At 40.8% G+C, this 22,200-nt stretch overlaps 4 protein-coding genes across 11 annotated transcripts; 3 read left to right on the top strand and 1 right to left on the bottom strand.

The window, feature by feature from the left end:
• Positions 1 to 1,683: 1,683 nt before the first annotated feature.
• On the top strand, positions 1,684 to 8,708 carry LOC103987846 (probable beta-D-xylosidase 6). Of its 7 annotated transcripts, none has more exons than XM_065147488.1 (10): positions 1,684 to 1,853; positions 4,454 to 4,821; positions 4,961 to 5,118; positions 5,190 to 5,239; positions 5,432 to 6,363; positions 6,458 to 6,624; positions 6,765 to 6,862; positions 6,934 to 7,284; positions 7,366 to 7,782; positions 7,853 to 8,708. In XM_065147488.1, exons 5-10 carry the CDS (start codon positions 5,644 to 5,646, stop codon positions 8,443 to 8,445), a joined length of 2,346 nt encoding a protein of 781 aa, XP_065003560.1. In that variant the 5' UTR covers positions 1,684 to 1,853; positions 4,454 to 4,821; positions 4,961 to 5,118; positions 5,190 to 5,239; positions 5,432 to 5,643; the 3' UTR covers positions 8,446 to 8,708. The 7 variants fall into 7 exon arrangements, with proteins under 7 accessions (XP_065003560.1, XP_065003565.1, XP_065003563.1 ...); XM_065147493.1 differs by having other exon boundaries at positions 5,197 to 5,239; XM_065147491.1 differs by having other exon boundaries at positions 4,973 to 5,118.
• A 1,958-nt stretch (positions 8,709 to 10,666) lies between these two features.
• LOC103987194 (calcium uniporter protein 2, mitochondrial) lies at positions 10,667 to 13,417 on the bottom strand. Its single transcript, XM_009405457.3, has 2 exons — positions 12,899 to 13,417; positions 10,667 to 11,320 (listed from the first exon to the last, which is right to left on the bottom strand). The coding sequence occupies exons 1-2, from the start codon at positions 13,340 to 13,342 to the stop codon at positions 10,841 to 10,843; spliced, it is 924 nt and encodes a 307-aa protein (XP_009403732.2). The 5' UTR covers positions 13,343 to 13,417; the 3' UTR covers positions 10,667 to 10,840.
• A 2,011-nt stretch (positions 13,418 to 15,428) lies between these two features.
• Positions 15,429 to 19,540, top strand: LOC135637356 (uncharacterized). Of its 2 annotated transcripts, none has more exons than XM_065150058.1 (3): positions 15,429 to 15,803; positions 18,355 to 18,670; positions 19,176 to 19,540. In XM_065150058.1, the coding sequence occupies exons 1-2, from the start codon at positions 15,551 to 15,553 to the stop codon at positions 18,666 to 18,668; spliced, it is 567 nt and encodes a 188-aa protein (XP_065006130.1). In that variant the 5' UTR covers positions 15,429 to 15,550; the 3' UTR covers positions 18,669 to 18,670; positions 19,176 to 19,540. The 2 variants fall into 2 exon arrangements, with proteins under 2 accessions (XP_065006130.1, XP_065006129.1); XM_065150057.1 differs by having other exon boundaries at positions 15,430 to 15,803; positions 19,179 to 19,540.
• A 1,194-nt stretch (positions 19,541 to 20,734) lies between these two features.
• On the top strand, positions 20,735 to 22,091 carry LOC103986086 (expansin-A12). Its single transcript, XM_009404363.3, has 3 exons — positions 20,735 to 20,903; positions 21,014 to 21,323; positions 21,413 to 22,091. Exons 1-3 carry the CDS (start codon positions 20,795 to 20,797, stop codon positions 21,723 to 21,725), a joined length of 732 nt encoding a protein of 243 aa, XP_009402638.1. The 5' UTR covers positions 20,735 to 20,794; the 3' UTR covers positions 21,726 to 22,091.
• The last annotated feature ends 109 nt before the right edge of the window (positions 22,092 to 22,200 follow it).

A 22,200-nucleotide genomic window follows, 5' to 3' on the forward strand; every position in this document is an offset into this window, starting at 1 on the left:
CTCATCTTTTATCAAGTGTCCCGCTTACCTTAAGTGCCTTCAAGTTTGGTTGCCAATGTAAGTCATGGCTTGATAATCCCAACTTTTGTGTGCAACATGTTCTTCCAAACTCGCTTGTCCTTGTGGTGTCTATAGCATAAAGAGTTAGCGATTCTTTTAGATGTCAATCGTGTATATTTACCCCTCTAAGTGACTCTTTTCTCTATGTCTCTATACCTATTTTCCTCAAACGGTTGCCCGTGCTGATTGCTTTTAACGCAGCTCCACTAGGTCCCCTATATTTACATGCTAAATATCTTTTAAGTGTGTTTGTCTCATATTGACATCGTATGTTACGAACCTAATTAATTCTACATAAATTACGTGGCACCTTTGCATGTATATCTTCAAAGGGTTAGCCCCCTTGAAATCTCTTATGGTCCATTAAGGACTTACAAAAGAGAAGACGAGTTAGATAAAGCATTTAACTTGGGATCTCATAAACAGATATTTCAGCAAACACTTGATAGACTACACAAGATTTGAATGATCACATGATAAAGGGTCGAAGGTGCCCACATGATACTATTGCAGAATAAGATAGTAAACTAGCCATAGATACTGCCTCAAAGGTCGATCTAGTCATGTGTCACCTAGATAGTTCCTAGGTGCTGTGCTGACTGATATTTCACACTATTTCGTGGAGCTAGAAAACTCATAAAATGGATGCTTAGATGACTTATTTTTAGGCAATTTTATCTCTACGTGACAACTACACATAACATGTATTTATAAAACCAAAACGATCATAAAAGATAATCAAAATGAGACTACCAAGCTTACTATAAACTTTTTACATATTGTGTAAATCATGAATAAAACTGAAAGATAAGAACTTATACAAACATTATATCGAACACCCTTTGTACATATTTGCTCAAGTGCAACTGCTCCACGCAGTCAACATGTCGACTCCACTTGACTGACGCATCAAAAAGCATGTAGTCAAGCCAATACAACACAACCTACACAATAGATAAGTATGACGACCCCAAACATCATTATAAAAGAGAGCGTATAAGTATGTCCCAAGACATAATATCTCTCTCAATTTGATTTATCCAACTAGATCACTTACAAGATGGGTATTTGTTAAGATCGCCCTGACATAGTTTTCATATGTACGACTCAAGCATGCAACACAAAAATCGCTAATTCGTATAAAGCCATCAAACCGACCCATTTTTTTTTAATCTAAAAAAAATACCGATGATTTACGTTATGGAAGAAACAAATATCAAATAAATACAGAAATTTCCATTTCTTCCACTAGTGTCGAGTGATAAGGGAGAGACATAACATATATAGATTCATGGTTAAAATTAACTTAATATAAATATAATTATATAATTAATCCTAAAATTTCTACAATAAATTAGATAGACAGCTAGTATAGCTCCCTATAGGAGTTTCCAGAGTGATTAGATATGTTTTACCTTCCCAGTTGGATAATTAATATATACATACATACATATATATATATATATATATATATATATATATATATATATATATGTGTGTGTGTGTGTGTGTGATCTGACGGCTTTAACGTGGACACGTCAGAGACAAACGCTGCGGGCATCTCATCCGTTTCTAGGTCGGCCATCTCATCCGTTTCTAGGTCGATCAGACGGCTCTACCACGAACACAGCCGTCCGAGAGCTCTCCACGAACAGACATCGACTTCCCTCGCATTCCAGTCTTCCGATAAACTTAGGATTTGATTCCGAGAGAGAAAGGAGAAGCTGCAGGATCCATGGACCGATCGGTCGGAATCCGCGGCTCTTTGATCTTGTTACGGCCAATGCCCGCAGGTATGCTCTGCAGCGTTTCCATTCCATGAATTCGCCTTGGAGCCGATCCGTTTGGGTTATTCACCAATCTCATCTGTTTTCACATTTATTTCCCTTGGGTTTTTTCTTTCTTTTTGCTTGTTTTGGATAGCACTTCTAGGGATTAGATTGGGTAATTAGCTCTGAGGGGTGGATTCTTTCCTTTCTTTAGTTGGATCAAGGATTCCAATGGATTGCATTGTACTGATAGAGGAGAAACTTGACCTATGATGATCTGTAAAGATGCATTGTGGATCTTCGTATGTGATAAGATGATATTTCTGTCCTAAAGAGTGTGATTAAGACCATCTGAGGGTTTTCTGAAGTCAACTCAGGGCTAGTTCTTAGCCTTCGTCGTTAAAGAACAAAAAACTCTGTGTATCAGATGTACCTTTCATTGTGTTTTCGTTCCAAACCAAGTAATAAATAGATACCTTCTTGGGTGAATTGTCTCGTGAAAGAAAAAAAGTGTTTATGAATTAATTGCACGTCAGTTCATTATAGTGATCGCGTGTTGCATCATAGTTTTAAGTGAGCTTCCCTCTGGTCGAGGCAATTACATTACAAGATAGAAAAGCATATTGTCATCATATGTACATTTGGAATGAACCGAATCAATCTTATTCTTCCATTAGGAGGAGCTTGGTTGTCCCTTATGTGAATTCTCCATCGGTAGGAAAAGAAAAAGGAGAAGTTCTTGAAGTTAGTTGACTCCCTGTTCCCGAGTCAAAAAAAAGAAATTATCGGTTTGAGTTCATCTAAAGTTTTTGGAAATGGATACTAAGGAAATGCTAAATGCTTTGAAAGGGTCGTAACTTGTTTCATTTGAAAATTAAAATTGTATATATGTTTTTTTATTCTAGTTTGTTAAAAGGCAATAATATTAAGAAGATACAACTAGTTATCTAGTGAGAGGGACTACTTGCATACATTGCTTGTTCTTTTACAAGTGTATGTACATGATGGTTATTCTTATGATTAAGTCCATTTCTATGCCTAGTGTTCTATATTTTACATTAAACTGTGGCATTATTGCCGAAGAATAATGATTCTTACCTCAAAGCAAGGATTTTAATACTGGTCAGATTGGTAGATATTGATTGACATTTACCACTCCGAGTAAGAACCAGTAGTACTGGAACATATGACTCGATAATGGTACAATGGAAAATTCAAATGAATTTTCTATTGTTTCATTAAAATGTTACCAGGCGATATACCATAACTAATACCAAATCATGTTTAAATTGTTGTTCTAAAGACTATTAACTTGGGGAGGATAAAGGTTAGCGTTTTCATTGCTGTTGGTGTCTCTAAAAATGGTCATGGTATCATAGCAACTGACCGAGGTAAACATATCATGCCATCCTGGGTGGCATTTATTGATGATTGGATTCTAATTGAAACAACTGCAAGTAATCAAGCGGATCTAAATGCAGAGAGAACTATCTTCTATGTCAAAAGATCAATTGGAAGAAAGTAAAATTACTATATTCATCATCGTTATATGTTTTCTGCCTTTGGTATTGGTAATCTGACAGATATATAATATATTTGCTCCGTAGGTTTGATGACAAATAAGTAAAAGAGAACATCAAACTTGTTCCATACAAGCTTGTTAACGAAGATGATAACCCTTTCATTCAAGTTAAAGACAAGGATGGGAAGATCAAGGTTTTCAGTCCTGAAGAGATAGTGCCACCGTTCTAACAAAAATGAAAGATACAACTGAAGCAAATGATGCTATTGTCACTGTTTTAGTGTGTCTGATGTGTCAATGACTGGTTTATCACTGGACATTAACAGATTCCTTTTTTTTCTTTGGGTGTACCTACAAACCACAATGATACTCAGAGGCAGGCTACCAAGTTTACCAGGGCAGTAGCTGGTCTGAATGTTGCAAGGACTATCATTGAAGCAACTGCTGCTGTCATTATTCTGGACAAGAAGGGAAGTGAAAAGAGCATCCTTATTTTTGACCTTGGTAGTGGGACAATTAGTGTCAGTATCTTGACAATCGTTAATGAAAATTTCATGGTTCTAGCAGCAAATGGTGACACTTATTTAGTAGGTAAAGTTCTTGTTACAGTAACATTTTTGTTTGGTCATTATTTGTTTGATCACACTCCTTTTACAAGTTAAGAAACTTTAAAGTGGATAAAGCTTGTAAGAAGAAGGGTTTCAGTGAATAAAAATTGTCCCGTCTCTTCTAGTTTCCTGTTTGCTCATGGAACTAGTCAATAATAAGACAGTGTTGCCTCCATAATCTGGCATGTGTTGCATCCCGCTTGGGGTTCAGCTTGTTCATGAATTTAGTTCCGAATCAGCTGCAGAAATGAGGGAGCTCAGCTTGCTTTGTAGCTGACACAAAATGAAGCACACACTTGTAGCACAGAGTTGATCGTCTGAATTCCTAGTTAAAACTAAAAATAATATCTTATTTTTGAATAGGAATATACTAACGATCTAATTCATCACAGATCAGCGAGTTCATATATACAAGTACAATAAGAAGCATTGTTAAATATCATTCAGGAAAGCTTTATTATGTATGTTTCTGATTAAGAATCTTTGAATGACAGGGGAGGACTTTGGTCAGCAGATGATGGAAATTTTCATCAAGTCGATCTAGAAGAAGCATGGAAACAACACCAGCAAGGAGTGAGTGTGAAGGTGCCTAGAAAGCTTTGAGCAATCTGCACCAGGCACATTAATTCAAGAAATCGAGCAACGATTATTCCAGGTAGATTATGGGGCCAGTAAAGAAGGAGGCTATGGAAGATGCTGGGCTGGAGAAGCACCGGATTGATGAAATTGTTCTTATTCATCGGATCGCCAGCATTCATAAAGTTCAGCAGCTCCAAAAAGGTGTGACCTACATGAGGCAGTTGCATATGGTGCTACCGTCGGTGGAAGAATCCTCAGTGGAGAGGATGGAGAAGTAACCAAGGTAATTGCATCACTACACTAGTTCCTTGCAGGCCATCACACGCTGCATCACTACACTGCTTTCTCTACCATGCCAACCTACCTTACCTTAACCAATATGCTGTTTTTTCCCTTTTCCTATGCTCTAATTTGTGATGTAGCCCCCAACGCAGAGATACTCGAATTGGATGTTCCATCCTTACTCTTAAAATTTAGACTGTTGGTGGAATGATGACTAAGCTTATCCAAAGAAATACTGTCATCCCAACCAAGTAATCTCACCACTAAGCATGATCAGTAGACTACTGTCACCATTCGGGTATGAGCATTGTGGTTAATCTAATTTAAACTTCAGTACTCATCTTGAGATCTTATTCCATTTAAATGAAGGCTGTAGGTTGCTTGCAAATTTCACCCACAGGAATTCCACCAGCTCCCAGGTTTGTAATTCAGATCTTATTCAAGAATTGATGTTCTTTTCCTTGCTATGAACAATTATTCTTGATGGTGAGAACTTTTCATGTTGATGCCAATGGGACACTAAATGTTATAGTTTCATAAATTTCAGGAACATGGATCATGTCGACACACTAACCTCATGTATATATTGGATCCTTTGTCTGTTGTTTCAGGTACACAGTAACCTGCATTGTGAAGAGCAATCAGTACGTTTTTACTGTGACATCAGGACAAAAATGTCGCAAGCACAAACAGAAACATACTGAGCTTACTGACACTCGAAATAGAAAACCATTCACCACCTACTCCACACTGATAACCCCAAACCTCAAGAGATTCCCTTCCCCACCCTGTCAAGCAAGCTTGCTCATGGTCGAACGCCAGTATGAGGTTGCATCAGCCGCTGCAATGGATCCTCCTCTTCTTCTTCCTTTTGGCCGCCTCCTTCGATCCCCTGGCCACCAGCCTCTCCAGTGATGATGCCCAACTCCCCAAGGTGCCATGCGAGTCCCCGTACTACTCCTCCTTCCCCTTCTGCAACACATCCCTCCCCGTCGCCGTTCGCGCCCGCAACCTCGTCTCCCTCCTCACCCTTCCGGAGAAGATCCAGCAGCTCTCCAACACCGCCGGTGCCGTACCCCGCCTCGGCCTCCCGACCTTCGAGTGGTGGTCCGAGTCCCTCCATGGCATCGCGGTCAACGGCCCCGGCGTCGCCTTCAACGGCTCCGTCCGCGCCGCCACCGAGTTCCCCCAGGTCATCCTCACTGCCGCCGCCTTCAACCGTACGCTGTGGCGCGCCGTGGCCCGCGCCATCGCCGTCGAGGCCCGGGCCATGTACAACGTCGGCCAGGCCGGCCTCACCTACTGGGCACCCAACATCAACATCTTCCGGGACCCGCGGTGGGGCCGGGGCCAGGAGACGCCCGGCGAGGACCCGCTTGTGGCGTCCGAGTACGCCGTCGAGTACGTGAAGGGATTCCAGGGGGAGTACGACAACGGCGAAGCCGGCAGCAGTTCTATGATGCTTTCCGCCTGCTGCAAGCACTACACCGCTTATGATTTGGACAGATGGAGCAATTACACCAGATATATCTTCGATGCGCAGGTACGAAATTGCTGGAGCAGCAGCTTCCATTCGTCACCAGTTTCTGTTTGGTTTAGAATTTGATTCGACGAAGAACCATACTGTTTATTGTCAGGTGACGGAGCAGGACATGGAGGACACATACCAGCCTCCATTTGAGAGCTGCATCAAAGAAGGTCATGCGAGTTGTCTCATGTGTGCCTACAATCAGGTCAATGGTGTGCCTGCTTGTGCTCGGGGTGACCTCTTAGAGAAAGCACGAAAAGAATGGGGATTCGACGGGTACATTCTTCATAAATCTTGGTTCTGTTACTATGCCTCTTTTGGATTCTCAAGCTAGAACAGATCCCTTTTCATCACTTAATTCCAAAGCAGAATTCTGTCTGAACTTAGCTGATCAGCTATTGAATGCAAAAATGCAGATATGTTACCTCCGACTGTGATGCTGTTGCGATAATTTATGAAGATCAGCAGTACTCCTCTTCACCTGAAGATTCGATTGCTTCTGTTCTAAAAGCAGGTTAGAATTGATCACATAATTTCCTATCATGTCCTTCAAGAACATGAACTGATTTGTGCATTCTGGAAAAGGAATGGATATCAATTGTGGAACGTATCTGCTTCGGTTCACTGAGTCAGCAGTTAAGTCGGGAAAGGTTCAAGAAGAAGACATCGACCGAGCACTACTTAATCTGTTCTCTGTTCAGCTGAGACTTGGGGTCTTCGATGGTGACCATGCAAAGAATCGATTTGGGCACCTAGGACCCAAGAATCTCTGTACTCAGGAGCACAGGGAGCTCGCTCTCGAAGCAGTGAGACAGGGCATTGTCCTTTTGAAGAATGAAGAAGGTCTTCTTCCCCTAAGGAAGCATGAGGTGAGTTCTGTGGCAATAATCGGTCCGGCTGCCAGTTACACAAGCGTATATGGTGGTGATTACACAGGTACAAAATGTCATTTAATTAGCTGAAGTCGAATAAATCGTTTGCACGAGGCTGCAATATGATCATATCATTGTGACGTAGGCTTTCCTTGCAATCCAACAAGCTTTTTGGAAGGCCTCCGATCATATGTTCCAAGAACAACATTTGCTGCTGGTTGCATGGATATGCCCTGTGAAACAACGGTTGGATTTGAGGAAGCTGTTGACATTGCCAAAGATGCTGACATAGTCGTCATGGTTGCTGGACTCAATCTAACAGAAGAAACGGAAGATCTTGATCGGCACAGCCTCCTGCTGCCGGGCAAGCAGATGGATCTCGTAAGGTCCATCGCCAGTGTGAGTAAGAAACCACTGATACTAGTCCTAATCGGTGGTGGACCTATCGATGTCTCGTTCGCAAAAGAAGATCCATTAGTTGCTAGTATTCTTTGGATTGGATACCCAGGTGAAGTTGGTGGGCAAGCACTTGCAGAGGCTCTCTTTGGAGATCTCAACCCAGGTCACTTGATCGATCACTGCTCCTAATTTAATGTAATCCTGATGGCTAATGTAATCTTTGTCTGAAACAGGGGGTAGGCTGCCTGTGACTTGGTACCCGGAGTCCTTTACCAGTGTCCCTATGACCGATATGAACATGAGAGCTGATCCTTCACGAGGTTACCCTGGGCGAACGTATCGATTCTACACAGGGAAGGCAGTCTATGAGTTCGGATATGGGTTGAGTTATTCCAACTACTCTTATAAGTTCTTATCGATGCCTGAAAAGATTAGACTGGCACGATCATCTGCTATGAGAGGTAGGCTGGATGTCGTGCATATTGAGGAGGTCGCGTCCTGCGATGCTATGAGATTTCATGTACAGGTATCAGTCATCAACAATGGTGGTGTGGATGGGAGTCACACTGTTCTACTGTTTTATAGATCAGGAACAAACGTCAGAGGCGTTCCACAGAAGCAATTGATTGGCTTCGAGCGTGTGAGAACAACATGCTATGAAGCTACGGAAGTTACGATCTTGGTTGATCCTTGCAAGCATCTTAGCACGGTGAATGAGCATGGCCAACGGGTTCTACCACTGGGAGCTCATGTGATAATGTTGGAAGATTTGGAGCACAAGTTAGTCATCGAGGAAGAGGAGACGAAGATGCACGATGAGCTCTAAGATTGTGTTGTTGGCTGACAAATAAATTTAGATGGGAGACTCGTCATGCTGTAATGCTGTAACATTTGGGGACTTTGAAACTGTTTTCAACTCTGCTCCTTTGGGCTGTTAGTCTGTAGAGCTTCTAGCCCACCCCACACCTTTTGGTGTTAGGCTTTTAACGTGGAGGATGTCGGTAATTAATAGATCAGCTTGGTTCAAATATTTGTGCCGAAGAAATCTGATGATGTAATCGAAGGTGGCTAGGATATTCGTTTGGTGTTTGAGAGGGATTCAAATGCTTGGTCAAAGGTCGATCTTTACAAACAAAAAAAAAAAAATCGAGGTCTAACTTGTTTGTTGATGTGGCCCTTTCAACATAATATTATGGATTTAACTGGTTTTGTCTCGGTATCCTTATGTGTCCATTGGATCAACATCTCCGTAATATCTTAGGGATCCCCTAATGATTTATAAAATATAAGATGTGTTAAAAGAAGCGTTGTATTTAGAATACCATAAATAGATATCTTAACAAATACTTGATAAATATTGTAAATTACAAACATAAATTTCATAAATTTTGAACAATGATACGGATCTAATATGGTTCATAGTTGCTAAATGTTCAAATAAGTGCTCACGGGACATTACAGAATAAGCTAGTGAACCAGCTCTAGACATTACCCCAAATGCTCATATAATCTTATGCCACTCACCTAGCTCCAAGGTGTTATATTGGCTAACATTTCAAGATACTTTGTAAAGCTACACCCAAAATGACTATATTGATAATTTATTTTTGGTAATTTTGTCTTTACGAGACAAGGCACATATGAAACGGTCATAAAAGCCAATCAAAATAGAACTATAAGCTTATTATTAGCTCTCTAAAATCAAACGATATAAACACACAAAGGTTATCTATGACTACAAGTCAAGTATAAAATGAATATTAAGAATTTTTACTATAACCTGATGAGCTTTTATAATGAGTTTAATCGAGAATAATACAAACTCATCTCGTAGAATAATCTCTCTATTCGTTGCCAAGGGAGTACTCCTTTGGGTATTTGATATATGTCAATAGGATGATTGATTTTTTAACCTATATTTGTTTTATAATTAACTTATAAAAATTACTACTTAGTGTTACTGAATTTTTTTCTTTTATTTTTAATTTTCAATAGTACCGGATCGGATTCTAATAAAAATCATATCTTTCCCAACCAGCAAGAACATCAAATTGGATTTTATTATTGAGTGGATAATACTATATTTCTCAATAAATTTATTATTATTTATTTATATTTGATGGATAAATAAATTATATTAAATATTTATAATTTATATATATTAACAAATTATGTTTATTTCCTTAGCTCACAATGGAAATAAATATTATAATAGGAACGAACCTGTCGTGGCGATTCCTATCGAAGGCAACTCGATGCGTAAAGGCGGCAACGCTTGTGGGAAGAACGATTGCTTCTGGGGGAAGGAGCATTAGTAAATAAGAGAGTGGATGCCAGTCGGAGTGACTTGGACGGAAGCAAGGATGGGTGGAGAAGGGAGGCGAATCATCGAGAGAGGTTTCAACGGATTGCTGCCATTAAACAGGAGATTGAGACGACTTAGAATCGAAATAGACTACGAATAGGAGAAGAAGCATTTAGATGGTAAGGGGGATGAGACGAGGCTGTTAAAAGATCTTAGAATTAGATTAGGAGTTTTAGGTGAACTTTGATTTGATTAGAATTATATTTTGGTTTAGGTCGGTTGACGTGACGCTTCTCAAAAACATAAGAAGGTCGAGAAGGTGACGTGATAGGCTTTGCTAATAAAGACGATATATATTTTTTTATCTCTCGTCTTACTTTTCCTCTTTTCCCGTCAGGATTAAGATATTATCAGAGATAATTAGATTTGTTAAAGAAAGAAATGGATTTAAGAATATAAAGATAGAAATGTTTAGAAAGAAATTGTGATTATTTAGAGAGAAATAGTCCTATAGAGAACTGTTTAAGAAAGAAACAGTGTTGTTAGAGAGAAAACCATATATGTAGAGAAGAAATTATAGGGAGAAAATAGAAAAAATATAAAAAGAAATTATATCGATAAAAATATTACCAATATGACTTCCTTCAATGATATAATTTAGCCTTCTTTGGTTACTATAATCACTATATCCAGATAAAGATATTTAATATTTTACATACCAAAAAATTTGACATAATAATATTAGTAAAGATTTTACAGAACTCAGTAAAGAAGAAAAGATTCATACACTCAAAATCACAAGACCTCAATGATTGTTATCACAGTATAATCGTTGTACATTTTTCTTATAGGCTTTTAGGCTGGAAAAAAAATGTGAGAGATCACGACAAGCTTAAATAATCCTCCATATCATCATCTACGAGTCACTGCGACGACCCACCGAATGATGTGCTCTCGAAGGAGGTGTGAACTCCGACAGTGGCGGCGAGCGCAGACAAGCTTGGCTGAGCTCGTTGAAGCGAGTGAGATCAAAATTCCGTGCCTTCATCAGGCGCTTCTGCTTGGTGGCAAAGCGGCTGGTGAAGAAGCCCTCGAAGGAGGGCTCCTTCGACGTCCTGATGAAGAAGGCGTAGCCAGCCATGAAGTAGATGGAGGTGAGATAGAAGCAGATCGGCTCCATCACGTCCCACGACAGCTCCCAAAAGGTCGCCCTCATCAGTGCGGCTGTTTGTGCCACTATGAATACCATCCCACACCACAACTCCTTCCTGACCTGAGACGCGGCTCTCCGATCGATCTCGGCCTTCTCCTCCTCCATCTTCCTTAGTTCTTCTCTCTGCGAGTTATGATGGTTGCTCGACGAGAATGGGATCATGTTCTCGATTGACTTCACCACCTGCAGGAGCAGAAGGGGCAGGAGGGGTAGCAAGAGGAGATACAAGGCTCGCTCTACGTCTCCATGCGTATACATCAGAACTCAGATCCTTTACTACATATCATATACACCAATATCTTGTATTTAATCTGGAAGCATATAATAATCAGAAGAAGTTCTTGAAATCACAAGAATAAGAGGAAGAGATCTGCACCACCTTCCTCTCTTGATCATCTTTTTTCCTCCATAGAATCCATGTAAATCCTGAGACTGTCTCTAATAAATCCTTGTTCTTCCTCCTTCGATGCTCGTTGATGTTAGAGATAATGCTTGGTTTCCTCGCTGTCTCATGGCTAAATTGATGGATGCATGTGCATCAATCAATCAGAGCGGGGTTTGCCGGAGACTGTGGCCATATGCCACTGTGGGGTAAACTAATGGCTTTTTGTGGGGGCAGCAGCGAGGTGTTATCAGTGATGATAATGCCAGACGAGCAGCTCATGCTTCGTCTTATCCTCTAAATAAGACTTGCAGAAAATAGCAACGGGGGCTGTAGGTGACCGAGCAGCTTAGCACGGTTCCCTCCCGTCCCGGATGTCCAAGATCGCTCACGTGGATACTCGGGCAGCGGAAGTCATCGTCCGGTTGGGTCGAACTCGAACCTCGCTTTCGGAATATGGGGTTCCTCTTTGATTGGTCGTCTCCTTCCTTGTCGCTCAGCTCATGCACATAGGTCGGGCTCCGGAGAGGGATTTCCCGACTCGATCTCTCCGAAGATTTAGTTAAAAGCTAAGTGAAAACGAGGAATCTCCTCCCTAGCACTGGCAGAGGATTGATTTTTATACTTTGTGCATGAGGACCGGTCATACCTGACTCATTCACGACCGTCGATCATTTAAGCGACGAACTCACTTTTCGTGCAGTCCTCGGTCGTTCTTCGTGCCTCGCCATCGAACAGCGACGTCACACTTGATCGGCACTGTCTCGATCTGACGGGGTTGCGTCGTACTCGATCGACGTAGTCCTGATCTTTGTGGGACGGCGTCGTACTCGATCAGTGATGTTCCGATCTGACGAGGCAACGTCGTACTCGATCGGTACCATCCAGATCTTTGGTGGCGACATCGTACTCAATCGATGTCATCCGTCATTGTACCCGAGAGGCATGGTGCCGACGTGATCCGTTATGTTGACTCTGAGGCTCCTGGACACTGATTTGACTATGGACAGTTGTCATAGGCCATGTTACCAAATTGTGTTCTATCACAGGCTATCGGCAGAGATGAACGTGGGCTTCAAAGCATATGCGCTCGAAAGCAAGTTTCTTGAGCAGTGGGCAGTGGCCATCGACAGAGATGAACGGGTAGACGATTATTCAGTAGGTGATGTTTTTTGTCTGATCATATTAGAAAAAATAGGTTCAATTATTTTATTTTGAGGACGCTGACTTAATCTTCTAAAGTAAAAAACTGTACTGCTAAGAGATTCCATAGTAGATGAGATTATCTATAATTAGCCCCAAAACACAGACAAAATCTCTTAAAAGAAGAACAAAACTAATTGAACTGAGCACACAAACAAGCAGAAGAATTTATGTACCTCTTCGGGCCTTAGAAAGACGATGTTCCCAATAACTATCACGACTCCCGACTCGTCCAGCAATCGCGCAAGCTCCAAGCCCTGCTCGCTACTCGACACCTCACAGCAGATCCGGACGAACTCCCGGTACGCCACGCTGCTCTCGCCGGTCGCCCCCAGCCTCTCCCGCGCCGCCGCCACCTGAGACGCCCTCACCACCTTCCTTATCTCCTCCAACGACACCCGCTTCTCGTCGAGGCTGATCCTGTCCGGGCACAGCCCGCGGATCCGCTCGGCGAGTCGACGGTCGCCCCAGACGGGCATCTCGGTGCGGTCCGGCGGCAGCGCCGGCTGGAAGAAGGAGGGTCGGCAAACAACGGCCTGGACAGAAGCGGGTGTGGCCGCGGGGAATGGGCGGCGAAGGGAGGTGAATAGCCGAGCGAGGTTTCTGCGGAGGGCCGACATCGAAGCAAGAGATCGGGAGACGACTCGACGACCCGAGGACGGCGAGGAGGGACGAGGCAACTCGAAAGCGTGAGAGAGTCGAGATGTGTTATTAATGGAAGGGGACATGAAATCATTGTTATATATTTATTATTATATGTACACACAATATTTAGGTGGAAGCTTAATCCGAGTTCGCATTAGAGACGCGAGACTTACGTGGCGACTCTACCTTGTGGGATGACGATAAACACGGCGGTCACGTGTTCTAATTTAAATAAATAAAAAATAATTTAATAAACTTAAAATAGGAAGAGAAAGAAAGAACATAAATCAGTTTGATTTCCTTCCTCGATTAAATTTTCTTGCAATTAATGTCATGAAATAAATTTTTTTTCTTGCAAAAGATAAGTGAGAAGATGAAGATGGTTTCTAAAAATATGTCAAATGAAATTAAGTTTGATATATCAATATTTAAGTTGTCATAAAACCAACCTTGGCTATTGTATGATTGATGGGATGACATTAATAAAATACTCTTAACCATTTAGACAATGATGTTTGACCATATTAAAATTCCATGTGTTTGATCAGATGTTTAGCAAGATAAACGTGGCAGCAATCATCATCATAAAGTAGTATGATCATAACAAAAATAAGAAAGCAGTTGAAGTTTTATACATGACTTCTCTCAAAGATCACTATAGTTATCTATGTTTATTCTCAAAACCATAAAGAACACTTTATCAAATTGAAATTGAGGACTCCAATTGAAACTTGGATCAATTGTATTTTTTTGTTATATATATTTTATTTTATTTTTTTATATTCTATTGGGTAATTTATCGAAAAAAATTTCTTTTTTTTACCGAATATTATCACTCATAATCATTTTTCTCATTTGGATGAAAATATCATTTTTTTTTACTTAAATGACATCAGAGCCAATACAAAATTCATGATCCATTTTATTTCTATTAAATTAGTTCGATCTAATTCTATAAAACTACATATTACCATCTCTTCTTTCTTGGCATCCAAATTAAAAGACACTTAGCTATATAATATTTAATTTGATAGATGTTGTTAATGAGTGTATTTTAGTTTATTTTCAATTATAACGGTTAACTTTCATCGAACGATCTTGAACTTTTATAATTCTATTAGAACATGATTCTTACTAAAAATTTTAGTATACATATATATATTTTTTTATAATTTTAGAATACATAATTATCGAATTTGATATATTTTTTTGATAGCGAGTGTAATTCAATTCATAATGGGTCAATTTCAACCAAACTATATCAAACTGTCAAAATTCTATAAGAACATGATTTTAATGAGGATTATATTAATTATTTTTATTTGATAATAAATTTAGAATAATTAATAATTGAATTTAGCTCTTTTTTGATATGTTATATGGACAAGTATAATTCAGTTCATCTTCAAACCATCTTAAATTTTCATAATGCTATTAGAATATGATTCTTAGGAAAATTATTTTTATTTTATGATAAATTTAAGATAATTAATTACATGTGACCTAATGTAATTCTATTTATTTTTAAGTATAACAGGATTAATTTGGATCAAACTATTTTAAACTTTCATAATCTCAAAAGAATCTGATTCTAATGAGGATTATATATTTTTTATATTTTTATGATAAATTTATGATAAATAATTATCAAGCTTGTCTCACATCAAATTTTCATAATTTTACTAGAGCATAATTTTAGAATAATTTATTATAGAATTTTGTATGATTTTATATAGATTATATGAACGCTTAAAATTCAATTTATTAGGAGAAAAAGGATATAGATAGATAAAGTGGAGTGTTTAGGGAATTGATCTCAATTGGTTCATTGACTCAAACCGATTGAAATCCCTTATGAGGATAAATTTAATATTTTAATAAAAATATTCCTAAGTAAATATGATTATAAGGTAAAATAAATAAATAAATAAATTATAATGAGAATTTTATTTGATAAATTGAATTTTCTTTTAATTGCTGTTTTATTTTTCTTTTTAATGGCTGTTGTGCGATCGAATCACCGCAGCGACTGCTTCCTTTATCCATCCGTTTGCCCGCTCCGAATCCCCTTCACATGTTCTCGAGACTTCCTTTCCTCTTCGTCATAAGCGGAGAGCAGCCACCGTTGGTTACTCCTCTTCGATCCTTCCATCGCACCACCCACTTCCTCTCTCTCCTTCCCGATGGCCGCCACCGTCCTCGAGTCGTTCGCGGTTACCCGTCCTCCTCATGGCGTGGCTCCCGCGTCTGCGCCTAGGGCGGCGGCCGTGGCCTACGTTCCCTCGCCACTCGGCCGCTGCGGGTTGGGGCTGCTTCCCCGGTTCACGGGCCTCAGGTGCGCTTCCCTTTCCCCGAGCCCGAGGGTCAAGCCGGCTGCAGCGGCGCCGAGATCGAGGGGAGCCGTGGTCTGTGAGGCACAGAAGACGGCAGTCCAGCGTAACGTTGCTCCTTCTTCCCATTTCATTCCTCAGTCTTCGAGTGCTTATTGGTTTCTTATCTACGGTTTAGGTTGTATTTATTGAATATGATCAAACAAGAACCATATAGGTTGTCTCATAGTTGACTGGCTAAATTGATGAATTTGGAACTTGCAAGTCCGATAAGGCCTCACTGCATTTGTGGGCTGGAACATTTGGAATGTAGTGTAATTATGTCTATACGTCTTCCTGTTACTTCGATGCTTAATGGTACATCAAATTGAGTTTCAGATTTCGTTAGTTATTAGCTTCCATTTGTTTTGGTTGGTCAATAAAACTTGGTTGATATCAGAGGAGGTAATGCATCAAACATGAGAGTTCACTTCTTTAGGGTTTCACTTTATGCTGCATCTTAGAGGATCAGTTGTGTCGCTTGTGGAGAAACACCAGTTCTCGATTAATCCCTGAGCATTGCGTTGGAGGGCACCCTGGTTTGTGAAGATGAGGATTCAACAAGACGGGTGTTTGCTGGTTCCTCTCAGAGAGAGAGAGAGAGAGAGAGAGAGACCTTTTTATGGTTTCACGGACTTGTCTGAGTCTGAGACTTGGAACACTGTGAATTATAATACAAACTGGAATTAATAAAAGAAACATTGAAACTCAAGAGACAGAGGAGAAGATAACCGATGGAAGAGGAAAGGCTGCTTGTCCTGCCAACTCCAGTGTTTGTTCATATATTCAATGCAGAAGACCATCCCTCTTATCTGTTATAGTTTTCCCACTTAACATGGAAGATAGATTACTTCAACATTACAGATTGTGCCCTTGATATCATCCTACGATGAATCTGGACTGGCTAATTATAAGTAACAATACTTTACGCATATGTCATCTAAAATTTGACATTTGGTTCTTACAAAATGAACAAAGGTGAAGCCAAGTAGAATATGTAAGTACCATCTGGAGATAACTCGTGTACTATTTTATGAGAAGCTTGAGGAAGTCTTATAGCGACCCATTTTCAGACCATCAAGTAATGTTGAGAGGATTATGTCTTCTGATGATTTCAAAAGTACGTCGAGGGCTGGTTCCAATAATGATGTCAAGATCTGAAAATGTATTTTTATTGATATCAAAATCTGACATTAAATGGTGCTAATTTTGTCAGTATGCTTCTAGTTCTGATTGTTACTGTGGTCATGCATGCTATCTTAGTTTTGTATTAGAACAAAATTCAAAGACCTTGTGTTTTTTATGAAGATGGCTTCATAGGGAAAGCATTTGTAAAGGAATACGACCTAGTGGGCTTTAATGCTGCTGAAGTCCAACTCAGGGCCACGATTATTTGATACCAGATCTCCAAAATTAGAGGGAAGTACTTTGTAGAATATAAACCAGTAGGTAAGGCTTTTAACTTTATTTATGAAATTCCATAGGTAACTCATACTCATTATTATTTACTTGGAAGAGTTTGAGGAATGTGGCACTCATGTAAGATCTAAGTAATGAGAGTGGCACTCAAAGGTTAGCAGGAACATGTACTTGTCTTGCATATCTATATGCTTGTCTTACTAGTTTAGTTGTATGAAAATTTGTATGTGAATCTTAATAGGTTTAGTTATCTAGTGAAGGAAAATATCAAAATTTTGGTATTTGAGTAATTTTGGAACAATCTGTTATGTGATCATGAGGAGCAAGAGTGACACGTAATAACATGACACAACAGAGTTTCTTTTACTAGGGGCGTTCAGGGCCTTTGACTCTCGCAACGGGTTTAATTGGGGTTCTGTTACTGCCATGGTTGAAATAGTGAACTACGTAGAAGACCAAAGCTCAGATGGATAGAGCAAAACAAAGAGGCTATGGAACTATGAGGAAAGATGAGAATGACATGGGTAACTATTTCATGTTTTCAAAATTTCTTGCCGGTCTTTGAAAGGCTTGTAATTGTGACATTGTGATCCTAGGAATAGGTGGTGGAGAGTTGTGCTACTACGAAATAGTGAACTACGTAGAAACCAAAGCTCAGATGAGTAGAGCTAAACAAAGAGGCTATGAACTATGAGGAAAGAAGATAATGGCATGGGTAAATATCTACTACAAGAAAGCCAGTATTTTGTACAATTATAGTTTTGAGATTTTGGTGGATTGCCCTCTTGTTACATTAACCTAAACCACAACCTGATAAGAACAATTTTTTACCCACCATAGTAGATTCCTAAAGAACCATCATATGTCCAAATTTGCCAAGCATTGTGTTTTTTATCTGTGATTTAATTGTTCGACATACCACTACAATTTAAAAGGTGTAGACCTTCGTTTGAGTTTAAGAAGAACCACTTACACTTGATTTCTACTTGTATGTCCAAGTGGATTTTTTTTATAAGAGATCTCTATTGTCATGGCAATATTTTAGTACAGGGTGACTAAACTTTACCATGACTAAACTTTACTATGAATATGAGAATGAGCTTCTTATTTCAGATTCCTGTTGGTTTTACATGATAATAAATTTGATGAATTGCTAATTCTATCATTTAACCAAGCACTTTCTCGCCATTGCATTACAGTTCCAGAAGTGACAAAATCGACATGGCAATCACTTGTACTAGACTCCAGTGTACCAGTTCTAATTGACTTTTGGGCTCCATGGTGTGGGCCATGTAGAATGATCGAGCCAACCGTTGTCAAATTGGCAAAAGCTTACGAAGGAAAGCTTAAGTGCTATAAGCTCAACACTGATGAAAGCCCTGACATTGCAACTCAATATGGGATTCGAAGCATCCCAACTATGATGATCTTCAAAAATGGTGAGAAGAAAGATGCTGTTATTGGAGCTGTGCCAGAGAGTACCCTGGTCGCATCTATTGAAAAGTTTGTCTAGAGGTAAGTGTGCTCTCTTTAAGGATCCTGACTTGTTTTAAGAAATCTTTTTGGAGGTTAGAAATTCTTGTGAAATGTGAATGAATATGTTTTGTGCATGTAGCCTAGCTCTCTATTGTACTGTGTATATTATTGTATGTGCTCTTTTACATTATATAATCTGGTGCTGTAAGAATAAGAAGCACCGGTTGAAATTTAAATGTCTATTACTGATACTTCTTGTTCTCGTTGTGTATTGAGGTTATAATTATTACCACTTGGAGTTCAATGGAGATTGCTTGCTCCTGTCTTGTTTTAACTTTGTGGTAACTTTAGGAGGATGTTCTGAAATTGACTAGAATTTGTTGTAGGACTAAGAGGTTAGTTCTATATCATTATGGATTGGTTTGGTTCACAACTTAGGAGCTTAGGTTTTGGTTGAATTTGTGTAATTTGATCAGTTTCACTCAAACTCATCGTTACTTCATTGCTAATATGCATTCTATTTGTTTGCATATGTTGTTCCAAGTAGCTGTGCCATCGGAGGTTGGGTTAGTTCATCATCTATGTACAAGTAGCTGTGCCATCGGAGGATGCACAGAAGAAATGGATGCCCAGTTTTGCTATCTATGATTGGGATCTTGACAAAGTCATATATTTCTGTAATTTTGAAGGAAGATAAGCAACATTCAGGTGAACACTCACTGGCAACTCAGGTGAAATTGATGATGAGAAGCATCAAATTCCCATGCGTCAAAGAGTTTAGTTGGTGAATCTTTCGTCCTCTTTGGTAGAAGGATGATGCTCGAGCTGCTACATCTTTTGAGTGTAGGTTGACTATAAATAGAGGATCCTTCAATAGCAAATTGGGTTTGACTCTCTCTCTCCTCCTCATTCTTTATTCTTCAATCTCATGCACGAGACTAAGTTAAATTGTTTCTGCGGTTCCAAGTGACTGACTTAAAAGACCAAGTTAAATTCTCTTACTTTTCGAATCGTATACCAAAAATGATAAAAATAAAATAAAATAAAAGAACTCTCTAATGTCACTCATCCGTAAAATTTTATTCTTGATTCCTTTATTCATCAATCAGAGACTAAATATCCTTATCAATACCGAACATATTAAACCTACGTCTGCCCTACAAACGGCACATCACAGCGTAATAATAAAAACTTCATATTACAGACAATAATAATCGGAAATACAATCTACCGAATCGTTCCTTTTTCAATCAAACAAGTGACCGTTCCTCACATGCCTCTGTTTCCAGCTAAAAATTAGGCATAGCTCTGTGGCGATTCAAAGCCCATGTCCTTTCGGCCACTGCAACGAGTGTTTGCGTGCACCGTCACGACTTTTCCCCTATCTAACAATGTCCGGTACAGAAAAAGTCATATCGGGTGACTGCAAACACGGCCACGTTCTACAGTGCAGTCGAACTAATAAGGCGGAGTAGACCGCGCTCTCAGGACATTGCCATTTTGACCCCACGAAGAACGCATGCAGGAAACAGCGGTCGTCTGCCTTACAGCTATTTGTGCTTCCATTTCAATGGACATGAATGAGGGGGCTCCACACGGTGTGATCCACTTAATCTCCACTTCCCGTTCCGACCATTAATTTCCTCGAGCATCTATTTCTTAACATGCAACTGTCGTCAAAAATTGTGCTACAGTGGTCGATAGGTGTTAGATGTCTTGGATGCAATTACTTTCATACAAAATCCTAATCTTATCTTCTATTTCCATGCTAATTTTGAGAGAAATGCGCGAGCGTCAAGTGGTAGGCCGAGAGAGGGGAGGGGACGTCATCAGAATCCATGCGAAGCTCTACGTGCATGTGTCGCAACAGTTGGCACTCGGGCGGTTGGCAGACAAGCCGTACCGCCCATGTTGGTACTTGACAGGACGAGTTCGGTGAAGGCAACGCAACCGCGTCGATCTCCCGCACCGCCGCAACAACAATATATATTTGTATCCCTCCGTTTATTATGTCACCACCGACGACGGACGCGTCTCCCTTGCATTACTCTATAAAAGCGGACTCCAGCGTTGCTTTGCCTCCTCACCGCAAAGCCATAGTAGCCGCAGTCATATATCTCTTCCTGTGATAGTTAAACTTGTCTTTCTCGCGATCGGAGAACGATGGTCTCACTCATCTTCTTCGCAATGCTAAGCCTGGCGGTGGCCAAGGCTCAGTGGTTGCCGGGGCATGCCACGTTCTACGGAGCCAACCAAGACCCTACTTCGCTTGGTAAGAGGCATAGCTTTGTATGGCTGTTTCAGTTCTAACGACACTGATTAGCTGAAGCACTCGAGCCTCGTTGTACCTCATCCGTGTGCATGTTTGATCGTGCTTCACAGGAGGAGCTTGTGGTTACGACAACACCATCCACGCCGGCTTCGGCATCAACACGGCAGCCTTAAGCGGCGCGCTGTTCCGACAGGGCGAGGCCTGCGGCGCGTGCTTCGAGATCGCCTGTGACGCAGGCGCCGACCCGCAGTGGTGCCTTGGCCACGCCACCGTCACCGTCACCGCCACCAACTTCTGTCCTCCCAACAACAACGGTGGCTGGTGCGACCCGCCCCGTCGTCACTTCGACATGTCTCTCCCCGCCTTCTCCCGCATCGCTCGTGTAGGCAGCGAAGGCATCGTCCCAGTCCTCTACAGAAGGTACGCCGACTCACCTTCTCCGTGCAGCGATCAGACAAGACTCACCGTCGCATCTAAAGCTCTTCCTTCTGTTGCCGCTTCTGTACCAGGGTGGCCTGCAAGAGGTCAGGCGGAGTGCGGTTCACGCTGAAAGGACAGGGAAACTTCAACCTGGTGATGTTCTCCAACGTGGGGGGGAGCGGCGACGTGAAGGCTGCATGGATCAGGGGCTCGAGGGCGTCGACGTGGAGCGCCATGCAGCGGAACTGGGGCGCCAACTGGCAGACCAACGCCGACTACCGGAACCAGCGGCTGTCGTTCCGGCTCGCGCTCGGCGACGGGAAGACCCTGGAGTTCTCAGGCGTCGTACCCTCGAGCTGGAGCCCCGGGGAGACCTTCGTGTCCCAGACTCAGTTCTCGTAGCAGAAGACTGAGAGGACATCGACCCATAGCTACAGGAACTACGAGCAACATTGAATTCCTCGATGGCATAATTTGGCCCATCTCTATATTTCTCATTGCTGCTATTACGAAATTTATTCTTCTATTCGCTAATTTGCTTCATGTTGTTACTCGATTGATGCCCAAGGCAATAATCGTAACTATATAGTGCACCCATTTAATCGCAATAAAATACATATTCTTTACCTGTTTCTTCAGTTAATTCACTGGCTGAGAGGATGACAGCGAGACCATCAGATGGGATAGGGGAAGTTTGTGTGATCGGTCTATTGTATCCCAGTAAAAGTTCGTCTGTAATAAAATATCCATGCTTCTAATTGTACTAAATAGGCTTGCAACAGTGAAGACAACGAAGGAACAATAACAGTCGCTCTCTCTCTCTCTCGCGGCCCCCAATACAGTTTTTTGAGTCCAACACAGCATTTGAGGATGATGC

This window comes from Musa acuminata, chromosome BXJ3-4 (genome assembly GCF_036884655.1).
Source record: "Musa acuminata AAA Group cultivar baxijiao chromosome BXJ3-4, Cavendish_Baxijiao_AAA, whole genome shotgun sequence".
NCBI lineage: Eukaryota > Viridiplantae > Streptophyta > Magnoliopsida > Zingiberales > Musaceae > Musa > Musa acuminata.